Consider the following 20,890-nt stretch of genomic DNA (forward strand, 5'->3'; position numbering starts at 1 on the left):
TGTAGCCTTGTACAAATTACTTAACCTTTCTAAATCTTAAATCTCTCATTCATAAATTATTTTTAGGGCCTATCTTAGCTGTAATACCTAGGATTTGGAGCATTTTCTAGAAAGGCCAGTTGAAAATTAGGGTTTATTTTTGTAGAGCACTTTTACTCAAAGTATAATCTGTAAACCATTTTAGGTTCACAAACTGCTGCTTGGTACATGGTGGGATGTGTACAGAAATTGAGGGAAAACACTTAGAAACTTTTATAACATCTTGACAGTTTATATATGTTGACAATTTTATATATGTTATAATAATAAAATAGAGCTTATATTGTATTATGTCTTTGTTTTTTAAATTTCATTCTCTAGCAGTTCGTTTTATTATAGTTTATAAAACAATGGATCTGCAATGGATTGATATAAAGGGGGAAAAATTGGCCCTTAACCACAGACAGTTTGAGAAGCACTGTTTTAGAGGACCATCTGAACATCTTAACAGGATTATGAATTGAAATTCCAGTTTTGTTTTTTTTTTAATGTGTTTACTAATGTGTTTACAAAGAGGTACCTCTGAAATCAGAAATGCCTGGGGCACCTGGGTGGCTCAGTCCTTTGGGTGTAGGACTTCGGCTCAGGTCATGATTTCATGGTTCGTGGGTTCAAGCCCAGTGTCGGGCTCTGTGCTGACAGCTTGGAGCCTGGAGCCTGCTTCAGATTCTGTGTCTCCCTCTCTCTCTGCCCCTCACCTGCTCACACTCTGTCTCTCCTTCAAAAATAAATATAAACTTTTTTTTTTTAATTTTAAAAAGAAAAAATAATCAGAAATATCTTGGGGCAGCTGGGTGGCTCATTTAGGCATCCAGCTCTTAATTTTGGCTCAGGTCATGATCTCGCAGTTTGTGGGTTTGGGCCCTATGTTGGGCTCTGTGTTGATGGTGGGGAGCCTGCTTGGGATTCTTTGTCTCTCTCTTTCTCTGCCCCTCCTCTGCTCATGCTGTACCTCTCTCTAAAAATAAATAAATAAACATAAAAAAAACCAGTGTTTATTAAGAAAGAAAGAAAGAAAGAAAGAAAGAAAGAAAGAAAGAAAGAAAGAAAGAAAGAAAGAAAGAAAGAAAGAAAGAAAGAAAGAGAAAGGGAAGGAGGGAGGGAGGAAGGAAAGAAGGGAGAGAGGGAGGAAGGAAGGAAGGAAGGAAGGAAAGGACCTTACAAGTGGTGCCTTGCTAGAAGCACAATCTCCCACCATCCCCACCTCCCCCCCCACCACCACCAAAAGCTGCAGGGGGTATTCTTGTTAGAATGTCTCTGATGCTCCTAGCAATCAGCAGTTGAACCTAGAGAGCAAAACTGATTCTGCCTAGACCAAACTCTTGGGAAAGTTAATTGTATATATCACAATTCTCTTTTTTTTTTGGAGGGGTATGGGAGTGAGGGTGATAATGAAGGTTCCTGGTAGGCTCATTAAAAAGTCTAGCTCTGGGGCACCTGGCTGTGGAGCATGCAGCTCTTGATCTCAGGTTGTGAGTTTGAGTCCCACAATGGGTGTAGATATTACCTAAAAATAAAATCTTAAAAAAAAAAAATCCAGCTCTTCTAGTTTTCTATCACTAAGTCTCCATAAGCATTGACTCACACAATAGAAGTGCTAGAATGAATGTATTTTAGCAGTTATAGATTCCAGCTACCTAATTTGACGGATGAGCTTGGGTGTTGTATGCCTGGCTATTGTTAGTAGTGAGACTAATGATCACTTGTCCGTTGACTGGATTATATACTATGTGAGCCACATCCAGAGCCTCCAGAGAGTTCTCTATGGGACTTTGTCCAAGCTTCTATATGGTATCACTCCTGACTGCTCCAGGCCTCTCATGCCATAGTGAGCTCTTTCACCTTATGGAGCAGAAGATTTGCAAATAAAATCTAGCGATATATTAAAAGAATAATATACCAAGGCTAAGTAAGGTTTAATCCTGGTAATGCAAGGATGATTTAATATCTGAAAATCGATTAATCTACCATCTTAACATTCTAAAGAAGAAAAACCACTCATCATATCAATTGATGAAGAGGAGGCTTTGATAAAATATAATATCCACTCCTGGTAGTGAACATATGACTAACATCATACTTTACAGTGGAACACTGAATGCATTTACTCTAAAATTGGCAACAAAGAAAGATGCTTATTTTCACGCTACTGGAAGTCCCAGTCAGTGCAGTGAGACAAGAAAAGGAAATAAAAAGGCACGTACATTATTAGAAAGGAAGAAATAAAACTCACTATTTACAGATAACATAATTGTCTATGTAGAAAACCCCAAGGAATCTACAACAACAAAATCCTAAAACTAATAAGTGAGTTTAGTGAGGTCCCAGAATATAAGTTCAGCACACAAAAATCAATCATACTTCATCTCTTTGATCTTGGCCACATAAATGAGATGATGAAGGGGATATCATCGTTTGGAAAGTGTTGCAATAAGACACATGTTGTGACACTGCTGTGACTCTAAGGCCTACCACCTTCAGAAATCAACCTGTGGCAGTTACGGCTATCCTGCCAAGCAGAAGAGAAAGTAAAACTGGAGTGCCAAGGCTAAAAGATGAAATACCACTGGGACGGTCTAATGAGGCACTTAAAAATTGTATACTGCAGATTCAGGCATGGATTCCGTGAAAGAATGGCATCTAAGCCCAAGAGGGCAACTTTTGCAGTATCCAGTTCATCTTAAGGATTTCAATGATCAGTCACATAATACATGTTCTGGTTTAAAACAAAACAAAACAAAAAAATCAGTCCCATTTCTAAATACTAAAACATCTGAAAACAAAACACAATATCATTTATAAACATACCAAATAAAAATTAAATTCTTACATATAAATCTAACAACATATATAGAATTTGTATGCTAAAAACTATACTGATGAAAGAAATTAGGAAGATATAAATAAACAGAGACTACCGTGTCCATGAATTGGTAGGCACAACTTAGTAAAGATGTAATTTCTCCCTAAACTGATCTATAGACTCAGTGCAATTCCTATCAAATTCCCAACAAGATTTGTTTTGTAAATACAGACAAATTTATGTTGAAATGGAAGGGCAAAGGAACCGGAATGCTGAAAGCAGTATTGAAAAATAGTAAAGTTGGAAAGATCACTACCTTATTTTAAGACTTAGAATCAAGTTAATCAAGACAGTGTACTTTCAGAGAGTTAGACACACAGATCAGTGGAACAGAATAGAGAACCTAGAATATACTCACAAAAATAAGGCCAATTAATGATTGACAAAGGTGCAAAGACAATTCAGTGGAGCAAGAATTTCTTTTCAAGAAATGTTGTTGGAACAACTGGACATCCATATGCAAAACAAAATAGAACCTCCATTGAAACATCACACATTGTAGAAAAATTAACGCAAAATAGATCACAGATGTAAAACAAAAAGCATAAACCTGTATATTTTTTAGAAGAAAACATAGGAAAGTCTCTGTGGCCTGGGATTAGGCAAAGAGTACTTAGATATGACACCAAAAACACAATGCATGAAAGAAAAAAATGGATACACCAGACTAAAAATGCCTGCTCTATGAGAGATACCATTAAGAGATTGAAAAGACAAGCTACAGTCTCGGAGAAAACATTTGTAAATCACTGTATTGCCAATAAAGGACTTGAGTCCAGAATGAATAAAGAAGTCTGTAAACTCAACAGTAAGGGGGCTCCCGGGTAGCTCAGTTGGTTAAACGTCTGATCTTGGGGCTCATGAGTTTGAGCCCCGCATCAGCTCTGTGCTGATGGTGCAGAGCCTGCTTGGGAGTCTCTCTATCCCTCTCTCTGCCCCTCCCCCACTGGTGCTGCCTCTGTTTCTCTCTCTCAAAATAGATAAATAAAACTTAGAAGAAAAAAAAAAGAAGTTTCTAAACTCAACAGTAAGGGGTCTCCTGGGTGGTTCAGTTGGTTAAGCATCTGACTCTTGATTTCAGCTCAGGTCATGATCTTGGGGTTTGTGAGTTTGAGCCCCGTATCAGGCTCTGCGTTGATGGTGCGGAGCCTGCTTGGGATTCTCTCTCCCTCTCTCTCTCTCTCTCTCAAAATAAATAAATAAACTTAAAAAAAAATTCAACAGTAAGAAAACAAATAATTCATTTTAAAAAATGGGCTAAAGACTTGAACACACATATCCACCAAAAAGGATACATGGATGGCAAATAACCACATGAAAAAGAGGTTCAGTGTCACTAGCCATTAGGGAAATGCAAATGTAAACCACATGGAGCTACCACTACCTACCTACTAGGATGGCTTAAGTAAAAATACTGAAAATACCAAGTACAGGAGAAGATGGGCAGAGACCAGAATTCCACTGCTGGTGGGAATGCAAAGTCACACAGAGACTGGAAAACAGTTTGGCAGTTTCTTATAAAGCTGAACATACATTTACCCTTTGACCCAGAGATCCCACTCCTGGGTGTTTATCCTAGAGAAATGCAAACCGATGTTCTTCACACAAAAACCTGTATGTGAATGTTTATAGCAGCTTTACTCAAAATCGCCTCAAACTGGAGAAGCCAAATAAATGTCCTTCAACTAGTGAATGGATAGGATAAACAAACTGTGGTACATACATGCAGTGGAATACCACTCAGCATTAAAAAGGGAACAAACTATTGATCTGTGCAATAGTTTAGATGAATCTCAGATGCCTCATGCTGAGTGAAAGAAGCCAGTCTCAGAAGTAACACACTGTATGACTTCATTTTATGACCTTCTTGATAAAACCACAGTGTGGGGGAATACATCCATGGTTGTTGAGAAGGGTTGGGGTGGCAAGGAAGTTGTGACTATAAAGAGATAAGAGGGAGTTCATATAGAACATGTACTGTATCCCAATTGTCACATCTTCACAGTGATTACAGGAAACTATACATATGTTAAAATTTATAGGGGCGCCTGGGTGGCTCAGTCGGTTAAGCATCTGACTTCAGCCAGGTCACGATCTCGCGGTCCGTGAGTTCGAGCCCCGCGTCGGGCTCTGGGCTGATGGCTCAGAGCCTGGAGCCTGTTTCCGATTCTGTGTCTCCCTCTCTCTCTGCCCCTCCCCCGTTCATGCTCTGTCTCTCTCTGTCCCAAAAATAAATAAACGTTGAAAAAAAATTTTTTTTTTAAAAATTATAGAACACTAACCAAAAAGAGTCGATTTTACCAAATAAAAAAAAAAAATGGTGTACATGGCTCTGGAAGTGTCAAACCACGGCTGTGAAATTTCCCTAGTCTTTCTAGAAAGTACAGTTATAGCAACTGGATGAAAGCTCAGAATATCTGTTCCCTGCCCCACTTCGCAATTAAAGATTATTTTTTCCATCTAGACTTTTATATCTCAAATATACTAAACATGACCTTTTTTTTTTTTAAGTTATTTATTCATTTTGAGAGAGAGAGCAAGTGTGCAAGCAGGGGATGGGCAGAGAGGGAGAGTGAGAATCCCCAGCAGGCTCTGAGCTATCAGCGCAGAGCCCGATACAGGGCTTGATCTCATGAACTGTGAGATCTTGACCTGAGCTGAAATCAAGAATCAGATGCTCACCTGTCTGGGTGCCCCAACCATATTTTTAAAATGACAGAACAAATCATATGTAATAATTATGTTTCTAAAGCAGCAAGACTAGATGACTTTACATTTTTTCATGTGCTTTAAAAAAGTATTTTATATATTTCCGTTTTTTCTAGTATTTCTATTCCTTGCATAGTTCAACCCTCTACCACCTCACACACACAAAGGTTTTTTTTCTCCAGGTTTTTCCTGCAAATTGTACATCCTTAGGTGGGGGTAGGTGGGGGATAAGAAGCAGGTTTTATACAGCTGATGTGATCACTGTACATACAGGCTTGGAAAATGCTACCCAATCTGCCAATTAATTAAAGCATTAATCTGAGGAGCAGCCAGGCTGGAGAATGTTTACTCAAAGAGGGGAGTGGTAGGAATTGAGTGGGAAGCTCCCTGCATTTGCATGAATATGAACGTGCTCAGAAAACCCAGCTTTCTTTGTCTCTAAAGGTGGGCAGCCTTGATCTTGTCCCTAAATCTTTCTGGGCAATTTAGGAAGCCTTTCAAGGAGCTGGTCTCTCAAAGGCTGGAGCACAGCCAAATCTAGAAATGCAGACGCTATACAGCAGTGTGGAGAGCTAGTCCAGTGTAGTGCAGCTTCTCAGACCTGGAATGAAACCTTCTAAATTCAGGAGTACGTGCTGGTAATTAGGTAGAATATATCTAATGGTTTCACAGATTTTGAAACCGTGTTCAAATCCCGGCTCTGCTTCTTATCAGCTGTGTAATTTGGAGCCAATCATGTAGTTTAAGCTTTATTTTTCTCATCTGTAAAATAAAAATTATGAATTGCTCCTTCATCTCAGAGCAGTTAGCCCTTTGCTTTACTCTATGCAGAAAGGGAGCTAAAGAGTGGATAGGACTTTCCAAGAATACAGGCTGTCTCCAGTTGTTGGGACTGTGCAGCCTTTTGTTCTTTTTAGGCTTATTTTTCAGGCGAGGGACTATAAACCTCAGGTTTCGCCTCACCTTCCTGGGATGTGCTACGTTCTTTATCTCTATGAGAAGTGACCTTGACCATAACAGCAAAAGACATAAAGATAGCTCATCCTAGAACCTCTTTGGTTATGTTGACTATAGTTGAGATGAGGTTTATCTGTGTGTCACTAGGGAGAGTGGTGAAATGGACGTGGAAAATTGACCCAACAATGTTTGGTGATATTAAAGAATTACTTTTAATTTTTAAAATTGTGGTAAAAAAAAAAAAAAATATATATATATATATATATATATATATATATATATATATATATGATAAAATTTACCATCTTAACCATTTTATTGCTAATTTTTTATTAAAAATTTTTTTTTTAACGTTTACTTATTTTTGAGACAGAGAGTGACAGAGCATGAACGGGGGAGGGTCAGAGAGAGGGAGACACAGAATCTGAAACAGGCTCCAGGCTCTGAGCTGTCAGCACAGAGCCCGACGCAGGGCTCGAACTCACGGACCGAGAGATCATGACCTGAGCCGAAGTCGGCCGCTTAACCGACTGAGCCACCCAGGCGCCCCATATTGCTAATTTTTTAAAAGTTTATTTATTTTTAGGGGCACCTGGGTGGCTCAGTCAGTTAAGCATCCGACTTTGGCTTAGATCATGATCTCGCGGTTCCTGAGTTCAAGCCCTGCATCAGGCTCTGTGCTGCGAGCCCGGAGCCTGGAACCTGTTTTGAATTCTGTCTCCCTCTCTCTCTCTGCCCCTCCCCACTCGCACTCTGTCTCTCTCTCTCTCTCTCAAAAATAAATAAACATAAAAATTTTTTTAAACATTTGTTTATTTTTGAGGGTGGGGAGGGCCAGAGAGAGGGGGACAGAGGATCTGAGGTGGGCTCTGTGCTGACAGCAGACAGCCTGATGCAGGGTTCAAACTCAAGAACTGTGAGATCATTTTTGACCTGAGCCGAAGTTGGATGCTTAACTGACTGAGCCACCCAAGCACCCCCATTGCTAATTTTTTAAGCGTGATAATGATACTGTGGGTTTTTTTAACTTCTTAATCTTTGAGCTACATAACTAAAAATTTTACAGATAAAATGATACATCTGTGATTTGCTTTAAGGTAATCCAAAGGGAGGAAGATTGACCCAGCAACCAGGAACTTTAGCCTCATGGCACAGATAAGAAGGGCCTTTTTCTAGAGTTTAGCTTTTGTCAGATGGCATCACTTCATTTCTGTTTGTTTTCTTGCAGAACTCTCAGAAATTGAGCCCAATGTGTTCCTCCGTCCATTTCTGGAAGTGATTCGCTCTGAAGATACCACTGGCCCTATCACTGGACTGGCGCTAACCTCTGTCAACAAGTTCCTGTCCTATGCACTCATAGGTAAGAACTCAGGCTTTGTTGGATGACCACAGCACTTCATTTCCTGCCTCGCCTGGGGTGGTCAGGCCTTAGGCAATGATCTGGTGATACTGGAAAGTTTGTCCCAGCCATCTGTTTCCTTGTAAGGAGAGAAATAGGACTGTTATTGGTTACTCATTATGCTAATTGACTCAGGTTGTGCAGTGTGGGGAGGGAGGGAACGTTTCCTTGGGACTCTGGTTTCTTTGTGCTTTGGAGGGAGTTAAGGGTATGGTGCCCTTGGAGGTTTGGTTTGGTTTATTTTTAAAATTATTTTTCAAATACAGTGCATGCTTATTTTAAGATAAACAATAAAGAGGTGACTAAAAGAATTAACGGTTTCTCCTTTTTCGTAATGTTCCTCCTTCTTCCTTAGGTAAATAATGTTGACAGACTGATTTGAATCTTTCTATACCTTTCTCTACATGTATACAACTATATATAAAGTATCATTTAAAAAAATAGGATTATGTGCTATGCATTTTCTCCTTTTTTTACTTAATAGTATTAACTTAGAAAGATGTACATGATATAATTATCCATCTGATTTGTTCTTTTCCCCCCAGTTTTATTGAAATATAATTGACATACAACATTGTGTTAATTTAAGGTGTAATGATTTAATATATGTTACAGATGATTACCACAATAAATCTAGTTAACATCCATCACCTCATATAGTTTCAACTTATTTTCTTGTAATGAGGACTTTTAAGGTCTGCTCTCTTAGCAACTTTCAAATATACGATGTAGGTTTTTTTAAGTTTATTTATTTAACCTCTATACCTAACATGGGGCTCAAGCTCACAACCCCAAGATCAAGAGTCTCATGCTCTCTTCTGACTGAGCCATCCAGGCACTCCTCAAATACACAATGTAGTATTATTAACTGTAGTCATCATGTTGTACACTACATCCCCAGAACTTATAAATCTTATAACTGGAAGTTTATATATTCTTCTTTTAGTGTCATAAGATATATATAATGTAAAAATTGCCATTTTTATCATTTTTAAGTATACGATTCATTGGCATTAATTACATTCACAGTGTTGTACAATCATCACCACTATCTGTTTCCCAAACTTTTTTTACCCCAAAAGAAACTCTAAACATTAAGGAACAATACAGCATTTCCCTTCCCCCCAAGCCCTTGGTAAGATTTTTTTCTTCGTAGTAAAAGTGTATAATTTCTATAATATAGATAGATATAATACCAATCTTTTTCTTACTGAATAATATTTAATATTTAGGTTTCCTAATTTGAGCCACTTACAAATAATGCTGAAATAAGCATCCTTATTCATATGTCCTTACTTATTAATTTTCCTTTGTATGATAGATTCCTGTGCTTGAAATTTTTGGATTAAAGGCCATGAGCATATTACATTTTTTTTAATTTTAATTTTTTTTAATGTTTATTTATTTTTGAGAGAGACAGAGACAGAATGTGAGTGGGTTAGGAGCAGAGAGAGAGGGAGACACAGAAGCAGAAGCAGGCTCCAGGCTGTGAGCTGTCAGCACAGAGCCCGACGTGGGGCTCGAACTCACAGATTGTGAGATCATGACCTGAGCCGAAGTCGGACACTCAATCGATTGAGCCACCCGGGCACCCGCAAATTACATTTTTGTATGTGCTACCAGGTTGCTTTCCCAAAAGCTTATAGTATTTATACTTCCAACAGTAATGTTTGAGAGTTTCCATTTCCCCACCCTTACACCTGCACTGAATATTAGCACTATTCATCTGTGCTAATTTGGTGAGTGAAAACTAGTATTTTATTGTTTTTATTTTTTTAAGTTAAACATTTGAATCTCTTCTCCTTTTTCTATTGTTTTACTGAGTTGTTTTTGTTTGTCTTATTAATTTATAGGAGCTTGTATAGTGGGGATATCACCCCATTGTCTATCATAGTATTACAAATATTTTCTCCAATCTAGCCCAAATATTTTATCCAGACTGTTGTTTATCTCTGAATTTGCTTATGGTGTCTTTTGGATTCCTTTTTAGTTGGTCTTGTCACTCAGGATCCTGAATTCCTTTTCCCCTGTTGCTAGCCCATGCACAGGGGTGAGGAACATAGAAAACAGACAGCTGTCTTTGTTTCTAAGGAAGGAGACAAGAAAAGACTAGCTCTGGCTGTAGCTAGCTAGGGAAAAAAAAAAAAAAGACCTTTGATTCAGGGCAAGAAAGCGCTTTATCTTTTCTAGAAAGTGGGATTTGCTTAGCAGATGCATTCAGGATCCTGAGCAGAAATCCTGGGTGCCAGCTAGGTTCTGAAGAGGCGCATCCATCTCTCCAGATACCCTAGTCTTAGCTTCATACTTTTCCTGAGCAAAAACCAGGCCCGGCTACTTCCAGCCTCACCCTGAGCACCACCTGCAGGTCATCTCTCTCCACAGCCTCCAGCGGCTGCCCTCTGTGCTTCTTCCCTCTGCTCTCTTGTCAGTGTTACTGTCTCCCCTTCCTGGACTTGGCAGACACGCTTGTCATTGGAGACCTCAGGCCAGCTGGTCACTGGAGTTTCCTGTGGTGGGAAAAGAGAATGCTGGAGGTGGTGATTGCAGTGGGCATGAGAGAGGGGGCAGGAAGGAGTGTATGAAAGCCAGAAGGCAAAGGAGATGAGATTGGCAGCTTTCCCTTCAGTCTGCTCCAAAGTGGCTAGGAAAGGAGGACATTCTAAGGAAGACGCGTTCTGCTAAGTGAGCTCAAGCCAAACAATATTTTGTTTAGGCTGTCCTAGAAGAAACTATCCCTCACCTGTCAATCCTGTGACCCAAGGCTTCTAGAATTATTTTAGATCCTACTCCAAGGATCAGTCTTTTGTTTGGCCCCACACAGCTGCCAGACCAGGATTTGTGCCACTGATTGCCTGGCAGGCTATGTCTGTGGTTCTAAAGACCTATCACTCTCACCTGCCTTTTTTAGAAAATTAACTGTGCTATTTCATTCAAGCTCAGGGGATAAGAGCAACAAAGAGATCAGTTAAACTACTTTAACAAGGGAGATTACTGAAAGAGGGGAAGAAATAGACCTGTAGGAGCCTTGTGAAGCAGGAGTAAAGCTGCCATTCACATAGCTCTGAAACCCCACATAATTCTGAGGACCTGGATTTCCTGTGCAAGGAAAAGTCTAGCTACGGACCACGGAGGCCTAAATAGTCAGGCAAGGGCTATGAGAGAAGACTCAGGCAAGGGCCTTCAGGTTATAGGATTTTCTGAGTTGAATGGGAGAAACATGGAGAGTTGGGGTGATAGAAGGAGCTAGGGCACCCTGTATACTATGTATCATCATGAAATTGGCTTCCTTCTTTTTTTAAAAAATTTTTTTTCAATGTTTTTATTTACTTTTGAGAGAGAAGAAGCTAACAGGGGAGGGGCAGAGAGAGAGAGGGAGAGAATCCTAAGCAGGCCCCACACTATCAGCACAGAGCCTGATGTGGGGCCCAAACCCACGAACCTTGAGATCACGACCTGAGCTGAAATTGAGTTGGACGCTCAACCAACTGAGCTACCCAGGCGCCCCGAAATTGGCTTTCTTCTGCATGAACTCTAAGTAACCACTCCTGGTGCTCAGTGGGGGCGTGCTTTATGGACAGAGTGTCTTTGACCAGGTGTCAGAGACTAACCAGTACAGAAGAGAAAAAAGAAAACAAATGAGAATCACTTATAATTCATGAAAGTCTTCAGGCTCGTTGTTACAAGGGAAATGTTTTGGTTTCTCAGCCGCACCCCTGAGCTTTAGGCTCAGGAACTCTGTTATTCAGGTACCAAGAAAGAAAAAATGGTAAGAATTTCTTTTAATTCCCACTACTTAAAACTAGGAGGTGCTCCTGTAGTACACCGTGCCACCTCTGGAGCAGCCTTTCTCTGTCACTCGCAAAGCCTTGCCATGTCCCTCCTTTTTTCCCCTACTTATGTTTACCTTTCAAGGATAATCTGGGAAGTTCTGCAAGACCCTTGAAGGGCTTGAGGGAGGCCACTTCTTTGGCTACTCCTTTTGGATATTTAGCAGATTAATGGGAGCAGTTTCTCCCTTGGCAGTATTTGTGTTAGTTTCCAGCATGGTGCTGGTTGTCTGATCTAGCTTCTCCCCTCTTCTTATTCACTGTTGAAATTCTCTCTTCCTCCTACTCCCGGGTCAGCCAGCCTCCAGTCTTGTTTAGTTTGTCCCCTTTTTCTCCTAATGCATGTTTAGTTAAACTGGTAGAATGATTCTTGCTCCATGTCATATTGTTTTAAGTAAGAATGCAAAGCAGGAAGAAGTCTCTGATTTGCTATAAAGTGGCACCCAGGTATATGTATTGGCAGCAGGGACTGTCCATTTCTTTCTACTACTCTCCTACCTCACTTGCACCTGAACACAAAACCCCAGAAGCAACCAGAGAGAGATGTGTTGAAGGAGAAAACATGAACAGAGGAAGTCTACAACCTTGGTGTTTGAAGGTCTCGTCCTACTTGGCCCTTGCTCTAGGCCAAAAACTCCTCTATTTCTAGGCCCTTCTTATATAAAATGAGTGGCTTTACACCAGTGAGTCCAAAGTGTGGTCCCCCTGACCAGCAGCATTAACTTGTCCTGAGATCTTGTTAGAAATGCACATTGTCAGGCCCCACTGTAAATCTAAATCAAAAGTTCTCAGAGTGGACCCAGCAATTTGTATTTTTAACAAATCTTATTAGTGATTCTGATATATACTTAGGTTTGAGAATCACTGTTTTACACAGTGGGATTTGTGCTGAGGAGCTTGTTAAAGCCAGTTATGAGCAAAATTCTCCGGTAGTTCAAGTAACCATGGGTTGGGAAATTGAAGAGGAGAAAAACAGTCTCTCAAGGCAGTGCCTATACAGGATATCTTGCCTTTCTGTCTCTCTTCTCCATACAATTTAGTCTCTTTTTCTGTTGGAGCAGATCCCACTCATGAGGGCACAGCAGAGGGCATGGAGAACATGGCGGATGCTGTCACCCATGCCCGTTTTGTGGGCACAGATCCTGCCAGCGATGAGGTTGTCCTGATGAAAATCCTTCAGGTAAATGGAGGGGAAGAGCAATTAGGCTAATGGCCAGGAGCTGGTGCTATCGGCTCTCCTTACCCAAGACTGCCGGCAGCATGAAGCTGTGTTTTGACTCCGCTGGGGCTTAGGGAGCTACTTTGTTTCTAAACAAGCAGCTCGGGTACCCAGAGTAAAAGCTTTTCTAATGAAAATAATTAACAGCTTTAGATGAATTGATATCAAATACCAGAAGCCCTTAATACATTTGTACCTCTGGTGGACCATATCTGCCGTTCATCTGTGGGACTCATGGGCTAGGGCTGGAATGAGTGCTGAACTGTATCTGGGTCATGGAGAGTAAAGGCACAGTTCCCAAGATAAGTTCCTGGGAGATCCCCCCACACCCATCAAACTGAAGTGAGGTCACCATTCTTGCTAACCTCTCTTTCTCACCCGAGTGCTTCCGTAGGAGACTAAAGGAACAGAAGGCAGCTTCTCTCCCCTCAGGTACACCCCACTTTACCCAGCCTGCTTTATTTATCGCTGTATCTCCTCTTTCTTCCTGGTAGGTGCTGCGGACTCTGTTGCTGACCCCAGTGGGTTCCCACCTAACCAATGAATCTGTGTGTGAGATTATGCAGTCTTGCTTCCGGATCTGCTTTGAAATGAGGCTCAGTGGTAGGTGCTTGAATATTGGGCCTGTCACCATTCCTAGGGCCAGTGTCTGTGAGTATAAATATAGGATACTGTCTCTGAGCCCCAGAGAGGTGGGAAACTCTGGACTTGTCCTTCACCTACCTTGTGGAGCCAAAGGGGTCTAGAAGTCTTTACTTGACTATTGTGCAGCTAGAATGGAGACCTTAGTTCATTGTGCCAAGGCAGAAATTGGGATAGATCCCCAAATGACTTAGCCCAGGCACCAAATCTGCCTCCCTTGGGCTTTCGGGGATTGACACCAGCCTGCAACCCTTAAAAACGCATCATCGTGCACCAACACCCCGCCCGCCCTCAGCTTTTTCTCCTGTCTCAGTAGTGCCACCTAGTGGGCTACTGAAGTTGTGGCTGCCAGGCTGAGCTGGAGCTGGTTTTAATAAGTTTGGCATAATCCTTAGTAAACAAGGTTTGGAGGGGAGTCTGCTCTGAGAAGCCTCCTGATAATAGCACAGCAAGTAATGACACCTGTGTTATTTGTTTTTGCCTGTGCAGAGTTATTGAGAAAATCCGCAGAGCACACTCTCGTAGACATGGTGCAGCTGCTCTTCACAAGGTAAACCTGCTGCTGTTTGCTTCAGCCCGGCTGCCTGGGCCTCTTGAGCTTGCCTGCTTCCACACAGCCACTTCAGGGACCTGGCCAACCCCACAGCCACTTCAGGGGCCACTGGGATTATGGATGGGGGTAGTTCACTGGGCCCGGGGTTACTGAATAAGGGAAAAGGAGAAGGGAGCTGGCTTGGCCTCAGTGAGAGGCAGGGGGTTATTTGATCTAGGCCAACAGACCTTGTTCTGCTTTCCAAACTTGTGTCTGTTTCTGTGCAGGTAGCAGCTGGGAAAGGGAACGCAGAGAGGAAGCCAAATTCAAGGGAGCCTGGAACAGGGTGCTGAACTCCCAGAGCTGTTTCTGGGAGATTTCTGTGAGAAAGGACCAAGGCTAGGGTGACAAACCTTGTTGGCCCAGACTCTCCCAATTTTAGCACTGAAAATCCTGCATCCCTGCAAACACTTCATTCTCTGGCAAACCAAGACTGCTGGTTACCCTCATCAAGGCCCTCAATTTAGGGGCTATGAGGCCTTTTCATATTATGCCTAACTGCCTGTTTCCTACACCTCTTTTCAGTAGACTAACTTTGAGAAGAGCTGACTGAGGCAAGAGCTTTAAAGCCTCCCCTGGGAAATATTAATAACGGGGTTGGTTATGTATCTGTGCGGCCCAGGGTTATATAGGAAATCAGTGTACCTTCTGCTCAATTTTGCTATGGACCTAAAATTTCTCTAAAAAACAATCTAGTTAAAAAAAAAACAAAAAAAATTCCCCATGGTATTTCATTTTGCTCTCAGATCCATAAGTAATAATTCTTATTATCCACACATTAGATCTGCCCCTGCTCCCTGCTACAAAGCATTCCCACTCTTCAGGCTCAGATTTACTGGTTTCAAAACTCAACCTGCCTTTTACTGCTCACACTATGTCCAATCTCCTGGGATTTTGATGGACTGCCCTCTCCCCATATTGTGCCTTTCACCTGTACTTGTTAAGTAAATACAAGCAGGGAAGGGTCGGTTTAGGATGAAAAGAGCCTCCACACTCCAAGGGCATTAGTCACTTTGCCCGGTGACTCCCTTCTTTTTAAGAATGTGTCTGTATTATAAGTCTCCCCCAACTTCTTACTTTGATAAGGTTCTCAAAAGGATGAAATTAGCCTGCTTCTCTTCCTAGCTTTTCCTAAGAGACGGGGCATGCCCTGGCCCACTGCATCTTTGGGCTGTGGCTAGCATGCTGGGGAGATTTGTTGTTATCCCTAATGACAGTTCATGGGGTTCTCTATCTTGTAGGTTACCTCAGTTTAAAGAAGAACCCAAGAACTATATGGGGACCAACATGAAGAAGGTATGAGCTGCTGTCCCTCATCCAAACTTTGGTCTCTCAACTTTAGTGCTATGGGGATTTTCCTGGACACCCTTGCTTGGCAAAAACATGCTTTTGCCTAGACAGGTCTGCTTGGAATCTAAAAATAGCTATCATTCATTTAGTGAGAAATTTATTCTTTCCCAGATACCTTTCCTTCCCCAACCTTTCCTTCCCAGCCTATCTTTGTTGACCCACCACATAAGTTGGTGAACCAGTCCTTCATGGAAACTTGGTAAGGCCCATCAGATTGGGCTAAAAATGTATGTTGATAAAAGTGAATGTTCTGCCATCCCCTCAAAGCCCAAAGCCCAGACTTGTCAGTAGGTAGGAGGCCTAAAGAGGCTATGCCCTAAGTCCCACCATAATGCTGGATTAGAATGGGCTCATACTTGGGCTTGTCTCTGTTGATGAGACAAATCAAGCCTGACTCTATATCAGAAGGTTCTCAAACTGATAAAAGAACGTGATCAGAAGAATGGCCTCTTTCTATTTTAAACTGAAGTCCTGAACTTCACAGACCTCTGATGAGGATTCTACTTGCAACCCTAAGAGGTTCTTCCCGTGGAGATGGCCCTTGGCTGTTTGGTGCATGCACCTGACCTTCCCTTCTCCCCAGCTCTCCATCCCTATTCCTGCCCTATGCCCTATTGGCGTGTGTCTGAATTTATTTCACTTTGTTTAAATCGTTCGTTTGCCTGTCTTTCACAGATTTCTCCATGTCTCCTCAACAAACTGGAGCTAAGTAGTGGGGAGCAGACCAAAGCCCTGAACCAGTTAGAGAGGGTACTACTCTTTAAGAACCTCAAGGTCTCTCTCCCTCTCCCTCTCCTTTCCCCCCTTTTTATTTATTTAAATGTTTATTTTTTTAATATGTAACATCTGGGTCACATTTCCATTGTGCAGAGCACAACTTACCCCTACCTAATAACACAGCACGGTTTTGGAAGAGTTGCATGTGTTTGTAGCTTTGCAGTATTGGGAATTTCCCTGGGGGTATCTGGTTGCATGGAGGCAGAAGGAATCTTTGAACTGGTGACATATCATGTAGTGAGCCTGGATAGAGAGCTTGGGTCCTGCTGACATCTTGCGGGGATGTTTAATATCTACCAATTTGGGGGAACTGTGAGGGACCTCTGAGCAAGCCCCTTCCCTCTTCTACCCTTTGCCTGTCTCAGAGCTGGCATATGGAGCTTAAGCACAGTCTTTGGCTCTATTTAGATACCTGAGCTGCGTTTGGAGGGAAAGGATAGTCCTATCTAGTTGGGGTCTTTTATTTTTCATAGTTAATGTTAAAGCGTTTGTTCATTCCCAGGTTTAGGACTCTAGGTGGAGGGGAAGGAGCTGGATAGCTCAAGATGGGTTCTGCAGAGATGCTGTCTGTCCCTTAAAAGTTGAGATGTAGAGGAGTTTAGGGGAGAGGTCCAAGTTAAAGATTACCCCTAACCCCATATCCCTGCTTTGGGAAGAAGAGGGAGAGAAGGAGGTATGGGCTGTCTATGTTTAGGCTGTCACATGAGTGGCATTCTCAAGGTGTGATTGTGGAAATCCAGGTCACTGAAGATTAAAAGAACTGTGTATGTGTGTGTACACCTAGGTCCCTAGGCCTGCATTCTTTTTGCATGCACAGTGTCCATTTTCATTTATGTGCTTGACTCATCTCAAGTTGCAGCTCTCTCTTCAGTGGCTACCCTGCCTTTTGCCATGATTATTAACCTAAGACCTGCCCTTTCTTTGTAAAGCTTATACTGCCCTTTGGAAATACAAAGTTATACGGATTAGGTGTTGGAGGGTTCCATGAACAGGGAGCATAACTGTACTTTGTCAGGGCTGAGGCATTTGTGAGAATTGGAGCTTCTCATCCCCTACTCCAGCCAGGAGGCAGAGAACACTAATTGAAATGATCAGGTTGGAGCTAGTTTTGCAGAGATTAAAGAAGGAAACAGGCAGGACTAATCCTAGTGTCAGAAGGAATCTCATTGAGTGACTGGTTTCTCGGTGGAAGTAGGACCACCTGGAGTCACTGAAATTGGGAATCTGCCTAGAGAGAAAAGATATCTCACAAAAGTGGATCCAGATGTTAGTACTTTTTGGACCTCAGTGACAATTGCCAATAAAGCCAGGAGGTTCTTGTTTTCCCTCATTGATCTCTTGAGCTTCTTGACTGTCTGTATGTTTGGCTGACTCTTAATCCCAGAGGTTTTTTTTGTTTGTTTGTTTGTTTTTGTTTGTTTTTTGGGTTTTTTTGTTTTGTTTTTGTTTTTTGTTTTTTTTTTTTACCACGAACTTGCTTCAGATGAGCTTCAGTGGTTACTAGAGAGAGCATTCTAGTTCCTATTTAACCACAGTGCTCAGAACACTTGAAGTTCCATTCTAGGCATATGACTGTAGGCATTCTGGCGATAGTGGCATAGTATAAATCCAGTGTGAGGTTGTTGCCACATTAGTAAGAGCTGGGTGTGAGGCTCAACTTTTGGACCTCTCTCCTTTCTGGGTGGAGCTTTTGGTAAGGAAGAATTATATGGTTTCTAAACAAAGGATTAATGGTTACCCAGGTTCTGGAGGGCTTGGGGGAGGATGAAGAAGGAGGCCTATCCCCCAAATGCTAGAAGGAATTGAACAGGCCAAGGATGACAGGGTATATTCGGCCTTTAGAAAGAGGCTCTTACTTTGTTAGAGCATTCTGATGATTCCTCGACCATTACAGTTACCCAGTCCAGGAATGGTCCCTTAGTCTAGAAATAGTATGGTATAACTGTGGAGGGACTGGTAAAGGACTGGTCTCAAACCCTAACAGAAGGCATCAGGACCAGAAAAATGAAATGGGCTTAAATAAAGTAACTGTGAACTGAGGGTGGAGAAAATGCATAAAAATTTATATCTTAGAGTAGTTCCCACAATAGATTTTAGAAATTTTCCTTTGTAACTAAAAGGAAGCTATACGAAATATAGCAGGAGAGAAGAAAAGAGAATAGAGCAAGGTACAAGAAATCAGTAGCCTTACCATCTGAAAACATAAAACTGCATCTAGAAAGACCCAACAGTGAGACAGGAGGTCTCACTGATGTACAAAATTGGGAGCAGCAGCATGACATGACCCTCCATCCTTAACTCCAAAAATCAGCTGGGATACCACTCCTTCCTTAACTCCTTCCTTGATCCCTTCCTTGACCACTTTGATACAAAAATTTCAGAGAGTCAGGGATGTATTTAGGATCTAGGCCCCGTTCACAAACCAGTAGGGAAGCTAAGAGAGTGACAGGGAAGGAATAGACTCATAATTGGTTAAGAACCTAGGAGTAGAAGGCTGTGCTACAGATAGTTGAGGAGCAAAGCCCTGGAGTCCTTGTAGATCTGAAGCCTCAGGCAAAGGAACCTCTGCCCTTAGCTTTTCTGCAGGAGGGTCAGGCACCATCTACAGGACTTAAGATTGCCACCCACGACTCAGGGAAGCAGAGTAATATGTGATCAGCTGAAAAGCAGAATGTTTAGGAGGTCACCAGGCTGACCTGTGAAATGACAGACGTAGGAGCAAGGTTGGAGGAATAGGAATGTGCTCTGATGGTCTAGATTCTTCCTTTGCCACAGACACGGCATATAGGCTGTTTTCTAGGGACCAGTAGGAATAAAAGAAGGGAGATTTCTAGCGAAAGAGTCTTAGTTTGAGTACCAGTGCTAATGAGGTATGATATTTCCAGCTGAAAATGAGAGCAGGAGGCATGAGTGATTCATCCAAGTGGAAGAAACAGAAGAGATCCCCCCGGCCTCTGCGCCATATGACCAAAGTCACACCGGGTTCAGAGCTGCCCACCCCCAACGGAACTACCTTATCCTCTAACCTCACTGGTGAGTGCCCTGGGTTGCTTCCTCTAATTAGAATAGATAGAAGAAAACCTTCCTCTCTCAGGCATTTTAACATTGAAAACTAGTCAACTGAGGGGCTTTGGTCTTTCTGCTAAGAGTAAAAAGGGAAAACTCCAGGTCTGTTCAGACTGTGACCACTTAGCAATTCTGCAGTGACTTTGGGTTGTTATCCTTCCAGAGGAACTCTGACTACTTTAGAGACCAGTGTATGCAGAGATTAGTATGTGGTCTCGGAAAAGAGCCCCTAGTGCCATGGAGGCTATGTTTTTCCTACAGAGTCTCTTTTCTTCAAGCCTCACCTACTTTGCTTGGCAGGGGGAATGCCCTTCATTGATGTGCCCACTCCCATCTCTTCTGCAAGTTCAGAAGCTGCCTCAGCAGTGGTCAGCCCCTCTACAGACAGTGGCCTGGAGTTCTCCTCCCAGACCACCTCCAAGGAAGACCTCACTGACCTGGAACAACCTGGCTCTCCAGGGTATAGCACAGCTACAGAGCCTGGCAGCAGCGAGCTGGGGATTCCTGAGCAGCCTGATCCCCAGGTATGGCTTTAAGGCCCCTCTCTAATCTTCTAGTGTAGAATTGGCTTGACCCTTTTCATCCTTTATCCAGGCTTTGGTTCAAAAGAAGGTCAGGTTGGTTGGGGGGGGGGGGGGTGCGGTGCAGAGTTATTTCATTATTTCTTATTTCCTAGAATCAGCTGTGCAAGCTAGAAAATCCACAGCATGACTCACTGTAAGAGGTAGCTCATGGGATTTATCAAGTCTTGCATACAGGTAGTACTAGGCAAAGGGGAGGGAAATGGCCATGGCTTTGGAAGATAATGATATAAATCCCAAGCCTATGAGAGCCTCTATTGTTTCTAGAGTTCTAGTCACTTTAGGTCAGTGATGCCTCAGGAAGTGTTTTCTGAGTCCTTCACACTCCTGCCCTGAGCCATCTTGCATTGATTCATAGCTCACTGAGCTGGCCCTACACCTGCAGACACTTGGAGCTTAAACACTTCAGGGGGAGTAAGTTCCAAGTTGCTCTTGCTTCATCCCTCTTCCTATCGCCCTGCTGCTGGTCATAGCAGGAAGGGATTCATGTGGAAAAGGCCCAGTCAGCATCCGTGGAATCCATCCCTGAAGTGTTAGAGGAGTGCACGTCCCCTGCTGACCACTCTGATTCTGCCTCTGTTCATGACATGGATTACGTCAATCCCCGGGGTGTACGCTTTACACAGTCCTCCCAGAAGGAAGGTGAGTTCTCTCAGGCAGTCTCTGCCTATTCACCTCCCCCATCCTGCCCACTAAGCATCCTGAGCCTAGATGATCTTGCACCCAAGGTGTCTGCTGTCCAGATTTTCTAGTCAGGAAATGGAATCAAGCCAGAGGGACTTTGGCATGGATGGAGCCCTTGCCAACCTATACAGAGAGGGACTTTGATGAACAATAGGAAGTGAGAGGGAAGAATAGAAAGCTTGAGA

The 20,890-nt window shown here is 42.4% G+C and overlaps 1 protein-coding gene and 1 pseudogene across 14 annotated transcripts in view; both read left to right on the top strand.

The window, feature by feature from the left end:
* The window catches only part of GBF1 (golgi brefeldin A resistant guanine nucleotide exchange factor 1), a 119,992-nt gene that overhangs the window by 79,769 nt on the left and 19,333 nt on the right, over positions 1 to 20,890 (top strand). For 5 of the 14 annotated variants that reach the window (XM_019813752.3, XM_045040606.1, XM_006938123.5 and 2 more), the window contains 9 exons: positions 7,797 to 7,928; positions 12,856 to 12,974; positions 13,508 to 13,616; positions 14,145 to 14,205; positions 15,489 to 15,543; positions 16,273 to 16,371; positions 19,260 to 19,407; positions 19,741 to 19,964; positions 20,495 to 20,663. In XM_019813752.3, coding sequence (XP_019669311.1) covers positions 7,797 to 7,928; positions 12,856 to 12,974; positions 13,508 to 13,616; positions 14,145 to 14,205; positions 15,489 to 15,543; positions 16,273 to 16,371; positions 19,260 to 19,407; positions 19,741 to 19,964; positions 20,495 to 20,663 — 1,116 coding nt within the window. Of the gene's footprint in view, positions 1 to 7,796; positions 7,929 to 12,855; positions 12,975 to 13,507; positions 13,617 to 14,144; positions 14,206 to 15,488; positions 15,544 to 16,272; positions 16,372 to 17,850; positions 18,068 to 19,259; positions 19,408 to 19,740; positions 19,965 to 20,494; positions 20,664 to 20,890 lie in introns of those variants that run through there. The other 9 variants (XM_006938124.5, XM_045040607.1, XM_006938128.5 and 6 more) reach the window with 6 other exon arrangements.
* Positions 1,175 to 3,842, top strand: LOC109492663 (annotated as a pseudogene).

This window comes from Felis catus, chromosome D2 (genome assembly GCF_018350175.1).
Source record: "Felis catus isolate Fca126 chromosome D2, F.catus_Fca126_mat1.0, whole genome shotgun sequence".
In the NCBI taxonomy this organism is placed as follows: Eukaryota; Metazoa; Chordata; class Mammalia; order Carnivora; family Felidae; genus Felis; species Felis catus.